This window comes from Papio anubis, chromosome 7 (assembly GCF_008728515.1).
Source record: "Papio anubis isolate 15944 chromosome 7, Panubis1.0, whole genome shotgun sequence".
Classification (NCBI taxonomy): domain Eukaryota; kingdom Metazoa; phylum Chordata; class Mammalia; order Primates; family Cercopithecidae; genus Papio; species Papio anubis.
In genome coordinates, this window is record NC_044982.1 from 115,844,949 (window position 1) to 115,857,722 (window position 12,774).

The 12,774-nt window shown below is 40.5% G+C and overlaps 1 protein-coding gene across 8 annotated transcripts in view; it reads right to left on the reverse strand.

The window, feature by feature from the left end:
* Nucleotides 1-12,774, reverse strand: part of NEO1 (neogenin 1) — a 266,759-nt gene that overhangs the window by 60,057 nt on the left and 193,928 nt on the right. For all 8 annotated transcript variants that reach the window (XM_021940692.2, XM_021940691.2, XM_021940696.2 and 5 more), the window contains exon 9: nt 675-829. In XM_021940692.2, the coding sequence (XP_021796384.1) occupies nt 675-829 (155 nt within the window). The remainder of the gene's footprint in view (nt 1-674; nt 830-12,774) is intronic.

Here is a 12,774-nt window from a genome sequence, read left to right on the forward strand (position 1 = left end):
CTTTGCTACAAAGTCAGCAAGGTAAGTTCATAATCATAACTGAAGAAAGAATGTAATAAATACCTTAGAACTGTGGAGATAACAATATTAGAGGAAAGATTCTAGAAGGCATCTGAGGTAAGTCTTAAAGGGTCAGTAAAATATGAACATGTAGAAAAGCATCAATAGAAGTATATTGTCTCATACTATTTGCTTTTTTTTTTTTTTTTTTTTTTTTTAAGACGGAGTCTCACTCTCTCACCCAGGCTGGAGTGCAGTTTTGCGATCTCGGCTCACTGCAACCTCCGCCTCCTGGGCTCAGGTGATTCTCCTGCCTCAGCTACTTTCCCGAGTAGCTGGGATTACAGGCACTCACTACCATGCCCGTTAAATTTTTGTATTTTTAGTAGAAACAGGGTTTCACCATGTTGGCCAGGCTGGTCTAGAAAACCTGACCTCAGGGGATCCGCTTGCCTCGGCCTCCTAAAGTGCTTGGATTACAGGCATGAGCCACCATGCCTGACCCTATTTGCTGTTTTTGGATGTAAATTAATTTTGCCTCCAATAATTGATAAGGGCCCTGAAGGTAAGGAATTGTTATCTTCTGCTCCCCTATGGTGTGCGAGGCTAAACAAAGGTAGAACTTCAGAAAAGTCTACCTCTAGGGGGTGCTGACAGACAGGTGGAAGACTTACCCTCAGGCTGCGTTTCTACTCGCAGTGGAGCTGAACTCTCTCCGGAGCCATGCTTATTTTGAGCCATAACTCTAAAGATGTACACAGTCGCTGGCATTAGGTTCTGAATGGTTACCTGCATCTCTCCTGGGCGACTGGTATTCTCAACACGTTCCCTTTAGACAAAGAAGGATTTGCAGAGAAATAGCATTAATTAGGAATACTTCTAGAATGTACAGTTTCATTTTCCACTCTACATAAAAATCTATCAGTTTTAAGTCAAATTAGCTCTCAGACGATGAAGCTTCTGGGGGTAGGACAGTGCAAGGAAGATGGGGACTGGCAAAAGAGCAAGGGCATACGTATCTGACAAGTCGGTGATGTTCTTGCTGAAATGTTACTGATATTGCTGACCATAATCACAACTTCCTTTCAGAGAAGACACAGGGCTCTTCTCAATGCCATTTCAAATGGGGCAGCTAGTCATCAACTTTCTAGGCTTTAGAAATCACTGAGTTTTAGGGAAATTGATGGAAGGTGGATATTGGTATGACCTAATGATATTTCACAGAAAATATCAAAGAATGCTGTGTATATTTTGGATAAGAGACTCTCAATAAAAAGAGTGCTAGAGGTTACCACTTTTTAAAATTGGAAATAAAAATGTTAAACATTTAAATAAATCCTAAGTGTAACCCAGTCTATAAAATAAACTGATTATAATACTGATTTTTATAATTTATTTTTTAAAATTAACACTACTTCAATGATTTTGAAGCTGATACGAAATGATATGAAATGTCTGACAAATTTTATCACAAACAACTCAAATCCAGTGGTCTAGTATTAGATATTATGAGATGAAAACTTAAAACCAGTTATCTAGGTTCTTCACCAAAGGTGGCTTCCACATTCTGTCTTGGGGTCTGTGTGACCAACACAGGTCCACAAACATGCTCAGTCTACTGTACTCACTAGAATGAAAACCAGATGGTATAATCAAGAGTTTTCAACAAATATCGTGAAGGAATTTGTTTTAGACAAACAGTTGGCTTTTAGGAACTATCATTCATGTGAGGAAAGAGCTATACCTGTCTTGAGAAAGTAATTAAACAGCCTCAAACTACTCCATTGAAGAAATTATTCTAATTTATTGAATTAAAATTCTTACTTTAAAATACTGATAATTTGTCTTGAAATTGCAGATTAAAATTTGTTTAGGTCTACATGACCATATGCCAATTTGTCTGATTGTGAACATTTGCATTGCAGAGAAGTGCTTTTCAGTAATTTTCTATAGTTCTTTAAGTTACTTTATTTTAACTAAAAAATCCAACAATAGTACCCACATAATATTTACAGAGGACTTTTTTTCTCTATAATCAGCTAGGTCCCCGGAAAAGAATACTGTGGTAACAGAAATTACCTTTCAGAGATACTTGAGATACCTAAAAATACTATTTTATCTTCAGCTAAATCTCTCAATCACAAGATTTACAAGGAAGGATCAACTGATTTCTTACAATTTAAGGTTTCTGACACTTGGTTTGATCACAGATGATCCCTGTCTTAAAGGGAACTACAGCTGATGCTTGAACAACACAGGTTTAAACTGTGCAGGTCCACTTATAAGCGGATATTTTTCAACAGAAGTTACACCGAGTATGCCTGCCTTTCCTGCCCTGCTTCCATTTCCTCCACCTCTTCTGCCTCTACTACTCCTGAGACAATAAGACTGACCCCTTTTCTTCTTCCTCCTCCTCTTCAGCCTACTCAACCTGAAAGTGAAGAACTTTAGGATGATCTACTTTCACTTAATTTACAATAAATATTTTCTCTTAAGATTTTTTGGGGGCGGAGCAAGATGGCCGAATAGGAACAGCTCCAGTCTCCAACTCCCAGCGCCAGCGACACAGAAGACCGGTGATTTCTGCATTTTCAACTGAGGTACTGGGTTCATCTCACTGGGGAGTGCCAGACGATCGGTGCTGGTCAGCTGCTGCAGCCCGACCAGCGAGAGCTGAAGCAGGGCGAGGCATCGCCTCACCTGGGAAGCGCAAGGGGGAAGGGAATCCCTTTTCCTAGCCAGGGGAACTGAGACACACACCTGGAAAATCGGGTAACTCCCACCCCAATATTGCGCTTTAAGCAAACAGGCACACCAGGAGATCATATCCCACACCTGGCCGGGAGGGTCCCACGCCCACGGAGCCTCCCTCATTGCTAGCACAGCAGTCTGTGATCTACCGGCAAGGCAGCAGCGAGGCTGGGGGAGGGGCGCCCGCCATTGCTGAGGCTTAAGTAGGTAAACAAAGCTGCTGGGAAGCTCCAACTGGGTGGAGCTCACAGCAGCTCAAGGAAACCTGCCTGTCTCTGTAGACTCCACCTCTGGGGACAGGGCACAGCTACACAACAACAACAACAACAACAACAAAGCAGCAGAAAACTCTGCAGATGCAAACGACTCTGTCTGACAGCTTTGAAGAGAGCAGTGGATCTCCCAACACGGAGGCTGAGATCTGAGAACGGACAGACTGCCTGCTCAAGTGGGTCCCTGACCCCTGAGTAGCCTAACTGGGAGACATCCCCCACTAGGGGCAGTCTGACACCCCACACCTCACAGGGTGGAGTATACCCCTGAGAGGAAGCTTCCAAAGCAAGAATCAGACAGGTACACTCGCTGTTCAGAAATATTCTATCTTCTGCAGCCTCTGCTGCTGATACCCAGGCAAACAGGGTCTGGAGTGGACCTCAAGCAATCTCCAACAGACCTACAGCTGAGGGTCCTGACTGTTAGAAGGAAAACTATCAAACAGGAAGGACTCCTACACCAAAACCCCATCAGTACATCACCATCATCAAAGACCAGAGGCAGATAAAACCACAAAGATGGGGAAAAAGCAGGGCAGAAAAGCTGGAAATTCAAAAAATAAGAGCACATCTCCCCCGGCAAAGGAGCGCAGCTCATCGCCAGCAACGGATCAAAGCTGGACGGAGAATGACTTTGACGAGATGAGAGAAGAAGGCTTCAGTCCATCAAATTTCTTAGAGCTAAAGGAGGAATTACGTACCCAGCGCAAAGAAACTAAAAATCTTGAAAAAAAAGTGGAAGAATTGACGGCTAGACTAATTAATGCAGAGAAGGTCATAAACGAAATGAAAGAGATGAAAACCATGACACGAGAAATACGTGACAAATGCACAAGCTTCAGTAACCGACTCGATCAACTGGAAGAAAGAGTATCAGCGATTGAGGATCAAATGAATGAAATGAAGCGAGAAGAGAAACCAAAAGAAAAAAGAAGAAAAAGAAATGAACAAAGCCTGCAAGAAGTATGGGATTATGTAAAAAGACCAAATCTACGTCTGATTGGGGTGCCTGAAAGTGAGGGGGAAAATGGAACCAAGTTGGAAAACACTCTTCAGGATATCATCCAGGAGAACTTCCCCAACCTAGTAGGGCAGGCCAACATTCAAATCCAGGAAATACAGAGAACGCCACAAAGATACTCCTCGAGAAGAGCAACTCCAAGACACATAATTGCCAGATTCACCAAAGTTGAAATGAAGGAAAAAATCTTAAGGGCAGCCAGAGAGAAAGGTCGGGTTACCCACAAAGGGAAGCCCATCAGACTCACAGCAGATCTCTCGGCAGAAACTCTCCAAGCCAGAAGAGAGTGGGGGCCAATATTCAACATTCTTAAAGAAAAGAATTTTAAACCCAGAATTTCATATCCAGCCAAACTAAGTTTCATAAGTGAAGGAGAAATAAAATCCTTTACAGATAAGCAAATGCTTAGAGATTTTGTCACCACTAGGCCTGCCTTACAAGAGACCCTGAAGGAAGCACTCAACATGGAAAGGAACAACTGGTACCAGCCATTGCAAAAACATGCCAAAATGTAAAGACCATCAAGGCTAGGAAGAAACTGCATCAACTAACGAGCAAAATAACCAGTTAATATCATAATGGCAGGATCAAGTTCACACATAACAATCTTAACCTTAAATGTAAATGGACTAAATGCTCCAATGAAAAGACACAGACTGGCAAACTGGATAAAGAGTCAAGACCCATCAGTCTGCTGTATTCAGGAGACCCATCTCACACGCAGAGACATACATAGGCTCAAAATAAAGGGATGGAGGAAGATTTACCAAGCAAATGGAGAACAAAAAAAAGCAGGGGTTGCAATCCTAGTCTCTGATAAAACAGACTTTAAACCATCAAAGATCAAAAGAGACAAAGAAGGCCATTACATAATGGTCAAGGGATCAATTCAACAGGAAGAGCTAACTATCCTAAATATATATGCACCCAATACAGGAGCACCCAGATTCATAAAGCAAGTCCTTAGAGACTTACAAAGAGACTTAGACTCCCATACAATAATAATGGGAGACTTCAACACTCCACTGTCAACATTAGACAGATCAACAAGACAGAAAGTTAACAAGGATATCCAGGAATTGAACTCATCTCTGCAGCAAGCAGACCTAATAGACATCTATAGAACTCTCCACCCCAAATCAACAGAATATACATTCTTCTCAGCACCACATCGTACTTACTCCAAAATTGACCATATAATTGGAAGTAAAGCACTCCTCAGCAAATGTACAAGAACAGAAATTATAACAAACTGTCTCTCAGACCACAGTGCAATCAAACTAGAACTCAGGACTAAGAAACTCAATCAAAACCGCTCAACTACATGGAAACTGAACAACCTGCTCCTGAATGACTACTGGGTACATAACGAAATGAAGGCAGAAATAAAGATGTTCTTTGAAACCAATGAGAACAAAGATACAACATACCAGAATCTCTGGGACACATTTAAAGCAGTGTGCAGAGGGAAATTTATAGCACTAAATGCCCACAAGAGAAAGCAGGAAAGATCAAAAATTGACACTCTAACATCGCAATTAAAAGAACTAGAGAAGCAAGAGCAAACACATTCGAAAGCTAGCAGAAGGCAAGAAATAACTAAGATCAGAGCAGAACTGAAGGAGATAGAGACACAAAAAACCCTCCAAAAAATCAATGAATCCAGGAGTTGGTTTTTTGAAAAGATCAACAAAATTGACAGACCACTAGCAAGACTAATAAAGAAGAAAAGAGAGAAGAATCAAATCGACGCAATTAAAAATGATAAAGGGGATATCACCACCGACCCCACAGAAATACAAACTACCATCAGAGAATACTATAAACACCTCTACGCAAATAAACTGGAAAACCTAGAAGAAATGGATAATTTCCTGGACACTTACACTCTTCCAAGACTAAACCAGGAAGAAGTTGAATCCCTGAATAGACCAATAGTAGGCTCTGAAATTGAGGCAATAATTAATAGCCTACCAACCAAAAAAAGTCCAGGACCAGATGGATTCACAGCTGAATTCTACCAGAGGTATAAGGAGGAGTTGGTACCATTCCTTCTGAAACTATTCCAATCAATAGAAAAAGAGGGAATCCTCCCTAACTCATTTTATGAGGCCAACATCATCCTGATACCAAAGCCTGGCAGAGACACAACAAAAAAAGAGAATTTTAGACCAATATCCCTGATGAACATCGATGCAAAAATCCTCAATAAAATACTGGCAAACCGGATTCAACAACACATCAAAAAGCTTATCCACCATGATCAAGTGGGCTTCATCCCTGGGATGCAAGGCTGGTTCAACATTCGCAAATCAATAAACATAATCCAGCATATAAACAGAACCAAAGACAAGAACCACATGATTATCTCAATAGATGCAGAAAAGGCTTTTGACAAAATTCAACAGCCCTTCATGCTAAAAACGCTCAATAAATTCGGTATTGATGGAACGTACCTCAAAATAATAAGAGCTATTTATGACAAACCCACAGCCAATATCATACTGAATGGGCAAAAACTGGAAAAATTCCCTTTGAAAACTGGCACAAGACAGGGATGCCCTCTCTCACCACTCCTATTCAACATAGTGTTGGAAGTTCTGGCTAGGGCAATTAGGCAAGAGAAAGAAATCAGGGGTATTCAGTTAGGAAAAGAAGAAGTCAAATTGTCCCTGTTTGCAGATGACATGATTGTATATTTAGAAAACCCCATTGTCTCAGCCCAAAATCTCCTTAAGCTGATAAGCAACTTCAGCAAAGTCTCAGGATACAAAATTAATGTGCAAAAATCACAAGCATTCTTATACACCAATAACAGACAAACACAGAGCCAAATCATGAACGAACTTCCATTCACAATTGCTTCAAAGAGAATCAAATACCTAGGAATTCAACTTACAAGGGATGTAAAGGACCTCTTCAAGGAGAACTACAAACCACTGCTCAGTGAAATAAAAGAGGACACAAACAAATGGAAGAACATACCATGCTCATGGATAGGAAGAATCAATATCGTGAAAATGGCCATACTGCCCAAGGTAATTTATAGATTCAATGCCATCCCCATCAAGCTACCAATGAGTTTCTTCACAGAATTGGAAAAAACTGCTTTAAAGTTCATATGGAACCAAAAAAGAGCCCGCATCTCCAAGACAATCCTAAGTCAAAAGAACAAAGCTGGAGGCATCACGCTACCTGACTTCAAACTATACTACAAGGCTACAGTAACCAAAACAGCATGGTACTGGTACCAAAACAGAGATATAGACCAATGGAACAGAACAGAGTCCTCAGAAATAATACCACACATCTACAGCCATCTGATCTTTGACAAACCTGAGAGAAACAAGAAATGGGGAAAGGATTCCCTATTTAATAAATGGTGCTGGGAAAATTGGCTAGCCATCAGTAGAAAGCTGAAACTGGATCCTTTCCTTACTCCTTATACGAAAATTAATTCAAGATGGATTAGAGACTTAAATGTTAGACCTAATACCATAAAAATCCTAGAGGAAAACCTAGGTAGTACCATTCAGGACATAGGCATGGGCAAAGACTTCATGTCTAAAACACCAAAAGCAACGGCAGCAAAAGCTAAAATTGACAAATGGGATCTAATTAAACTAAAGAGCTTCTGCACAGCAAAAGAAACTACCATCAGAGTGAACAGGCAACCTACAGAATGGGAGAAAATTTTTGCAATCTACTCATCTGACAAAGGGCTAATATCCAGAACCTACAAAGAACTCCAACAAATTTACAAGAAAAAAACAAACAACCCCATCAAAAAGTGGGCAAAGGATATGAACAGACATTTCTCAAAAGAGGACATTCATACAGCCAACAGACATATGAAAAAATGCTCATCATCACTGGCCATCAGAGAAATGCAAATCAAAACCACAATGAGATACCATCTCACACCAGTTAGAATGGCGATCATTAAAAAGTCAGGAAACAACAGGTGCTGGAGAGGATGTGGAGAAATAGGAACACTTTTACACTGTTGGTGGGATTGTAAACTAGTTCAACCATTATGGAAAACAGTATGGCGATTCCTCAAGGATCTAGAACTAGATGTACCATATGACCCAGCTATCCCATTACTGGGGATATACCCAAAGGATTATAAATTATGCTGCTATAAAGACACATGCACACGTATGTTTATTGCAGCACTATTCACAATAGCAAAGACTTGGAATCAACCCAAATGTCCATCAGTGACAGATTGGATTAAGAAAATGTGGCACATATACACCATGGAATACTATGCAGCCATAAAAAAGGATGAGTTTGCGTCCTTTGTAGGGACATGGATGCAGCTGGAAACCATCATTCTTAGCAAACTATCACAAGAACAGAAAACCAAACACCGCATGTTCTCACTCATAGGTGGGAACTGAACAACGAGATCACTTGGACTCAGGAAGGGGAACATCACACACCGGGGCCTATCATGGGGAGGGGGGAGGGGGGAGGGATTGCATTGGGAGTTATACCTGATGTAAATGACGAGTTGATGGGTGCAGCAGACTAACATGGCACAAGTATACATATGTAACAAACCTGCATGTTATGCACATGTACCCTACAACTTAAAGTATAATAATAATAAATAAATTTAAAAAAATAAATAAATAAATAAATAAATAAATAAAAAAAAAAAAAAAAAAAAAAAAAAAAGATTTTTTGTTTGTTTGTTTTGAGAGAGGGTCTCACTCTGTCACCCAGGCTGGAGTGCTCTGGTGTGATCTCGGCTCACTGAAGCCTCCACCTCCTGGGTTCAAGGGATTCCCGTGCCCTGGCCTCCAGGATAGCTGGGACTATAGGTGCGCACCACCACACCCGGCTGTTTTGTATTTTTAGTAGAGACAAAGTTTTGCCATATTGGCTAAGCTGGTCTCAAACTCCTGGCCTCAGGTGATCCACCTGCCTCAGCCTCCCAAAGTGCTGGGACTACAAGCATGAACCACCGCACCTGGTCCCTTATGATTTTTTAAATAACATTTTTTCCCTAGCTTACTTTACTGCAAGAATACAGTATATAATGCATATAACATAAAAATATGTACTAATAGACTGTTGATGTTATTGGCAAGGCTTCCAGTCAACAGTAGGCTACTAGTAGTTAAGTTCTGGGGAGTCAACCGTATTGTATTTTACACTAAACTAAAGGCTCTCTGAGAGAGTACAGATCAGGTCTCTTTTGCTAACCCTATACAGAAAAGTTGAAACAAGTTTTCTTCTAGAAAGACACAGGAGGGGGACTACTTTACTTTAAACTGAAGTAAAAGACTGTCTCATTCACGTTCGTGTACCATAGAAGCACTTAGCAGAATGGTCACACAGGGAAGCTGCATCACAAATATACACTGAATGAATAAAGGAAAATCGGCCTTCTGATATATAAATCTCGTGTAGTAATATCATATATATAATTGTTTGTTTCTATGTGAAACGGAAAAAAATGGGAGAAATAGGTGAAGTTTACTAATACCTAAATCAAATTTCTAAAGAAGTATTACCGGTAAAAAAAAAAAAAAAAGTCAGTCATAGGTGATCTGACACCATTGGTCTGAGGTCCCAGAACCAAGTTAATATGCAGGAAAAAACCCTTGGTTTTAGGATAAGATTCAAGAAGCACTTGAAACAATTCTCATAAGTGTGTGGGGTTACAGTGGGACTCAGCTTAGAATGGGAAAGCTAAGAGTCAAAAGGGAAAGAAAAAGGCACACTTTATAGAAAGAAAGCACTGGGCTGGAAGTTAGGAGATGCAATTCTAGTTCTAGTAACGCTACTAGCTTACGAGGAAAAGTCACTAAAGCTTTCTGGGCCTCACTTTCTTTCTTTCGTTTTTTTTTTGTTTTTTTTTTTTTTTTTTTTTTTTTTTTGAGCGGAGTCTCACTCTGTCGCCCCCAGGCTGGAGTGGTGCAGCGGCACAATCTCGGCTCACTGCAAGCTCTGCCTCCCGGGTTCACGCCATTCTCCTGCCTTAGCCTCCCGAGTAGCTGGGACTTACAGGCACCCACCACCACGCCCGGCTAACTTTTTGTATTTTTAATAGAGACGGGGTTTCACCGTGTTGGCCAGGATGGTCTCGATCTCCTGACCTCATGATCTGCCCACCTCGGCCTCCCAAAGTGCTGGGATTACAGGTGTGAGCCAGGCGCCCGGCCTGGTCCTCACTTTCTTTATGTATTAAATGAAAAAATGAGACAGGGTGGGCAAACTTTTTCTTTAAGGGCCCGGTAGTAAATATTTATAGGGCAAGAGGCAAAATGGAAGATATTATATAGCTACCGATGTAATATTTCAAATGTAACTATTTAAAAATGTAAAAACTATTCTTAGCTCTGGGGCCATAAAAATAAATAACTGCTCCAATTTGGCACAGGGTCCATGGTTTGCTAACCCCTTGACTAGACTAACAGATCTCTAAAGCTTCAATCCATCTTTAAAATGCTATAAATAGCAGGAATACCTTACTTTCCACTTCTCACTTAATGGTTAATATAGAAAAGTACTGCTTTTTTTAAGAAAGATGAAATTTTCATAGCTGAAAAGGCAGAGAGGAAGGACCCTCTGAAATCTCTGGCAACTTAGGTACCCAAAAGAATTACAGCTCATGACCAAGGCATATGGTGCCACCTGGTGGCTAAACTTTCAAATGCAGGAAGCGGGTGAATTTGTAAATACAGGTAGTGGCATACATTCTCACATTTAATTGTTACCACACATCTGGGAAGCAAATATATTACCCTTGTTTTTTAGATAAGAAAATTTAAGCTGATAAAGGTTAATAAGAAAGTTTTGTTTATATAACAATTAGCCAGGTTATAGTCTTATGACTTAAAAGAATTAACTTCTCCTTCATTGCCTCTATTGAGAAATCACAAAGTAATGAAGCAACAAAAAACTATTATGGTCTCTTGAATCTTCCTTTTAGATATTTCCCAAATTCGTCCTATCCACTTCAAGTCGCTGCTTTCACCTTCATCCAAGCCGACAACTAGCACATATCCAGGCTAACATAATTACTACCCGGTTTTGTCTCCCTGACTCTATTGTTTCTCTCCTTTAATCTTGGGTAGTGTTCCCAAAGTACTGTTTAGTAAAATCACAGTGTACAACTTTCTTAACAGTCTAAAATGGTCCCTTCTTATCTGATTATGTCCAAATTCTCACTGGCATTCCTGCATCTGGCTCCAAACGTCCACTTTACTCTAATCTCTTACTAATTTCTGCCAAAACCTTTGGGCCAGTTTGGCCAGCTTTCTTGCCTTTGCATCCTTCTCACAGCATACACACAGATGGCCTTACCGTGCACTTCCTCTTCCTTTACATACACTCGTCATGCCCACCTGCCTCTACCAATTCAACTTCTATATCTCTTCCAACTACAAATTCATTTACTAATCATTCCTGCTTACTCCAACCCATAATCTATCATAAAATTTAAATAGGTGAGTCTCATTAAAAACATTTAAATATAAAAGTACATATAGTTAAAAAAAAAACAAGTCTCAGTTCTCTTTTGTCAAAATCTGTCCTGCCCTGAGAGCTGACTGTGGCACATATTGACACATATCTCACCAGACAGTCTCCATGCCAGGGTTTCTCACCCTTGGCACTACTGAGACATTGGGCAGGATAATTCTTTGTTGTGGGACTGTCCTCTGTGTGGCAGGATGTTCATTAGCATCCCTGGCCTCTACCCACTAGATGTCAGTAAGTACTTCCCTCATCCCAGCTATGACAACCAAAAAAAAAAAAACTAAAACGCTGCCAGGCATTGCCAAATATCCCCTGACGGATGAAGGGACAAAACTGTCGCTGGTTGAGGATCACTGCTTTACACATTTACATAGACATCAAAATATACAGACAGGTCATTTAAAAAAACTGCTGCACCATACTTACGGGTATACATATAGTCATGTACCGCTTAACAACGGGGACATGTTCTAACAAATGCATCACGTGATTTCATCATGTGAACATCACAGAATGCACTATGCAAACCTTGATGGTATAGCTCAGAGTATATCCCATACACCTAGGCTGTACAGGACAGCCTATTGCTCCCAGGCTACGAACCTGCACGTTACTGTACTGAATGTTACTGTATTGAACACTGTAGGCAATGGGAACACAATGGCAACTGTCTATGTGTCTAAACACAGAAAAGGTACAGTAAAAAGACAGTGGTATAATCTTATGGGATCACCATTGTATACGCAGTCTGTCTGACTGAAGCACTGTTATGTGACGCACGACTGTATATTATATGACCATTCTTCTACCAGTGGATATTTACATAGTCTCCTTTTATAATCTTGCAAACAATGCTATAAATAAACGTGTTTGTATGAGGGCCCAATGCATACATATATCTGTATGTCTTACAGGACAGTTACCTAGAAGTGTGATGGAAGGCTATGTATATTTAAAATATGTTAAAATTCTGCCAAATCACCTTCCCTAGACTATTCTAATTTATACTGCCACCAATAACCTAGAGTGGTTTCCTCCTAGCTGTCAACTCATTGAACATTGGATATTATCAACTTAAAATTTTTGCTAGCTTTATAGATGAAAAATGATAACTTGGCCAGGCGCAGTGGCTTATGCCTGTAATTCCAGCACTTTGGGAGGCCGAGGTGGATCACCTGAGGTCAGGAGTCCAATACCAGCCTGGCCAACATGGTGAAACCCCGTCTCTACTAA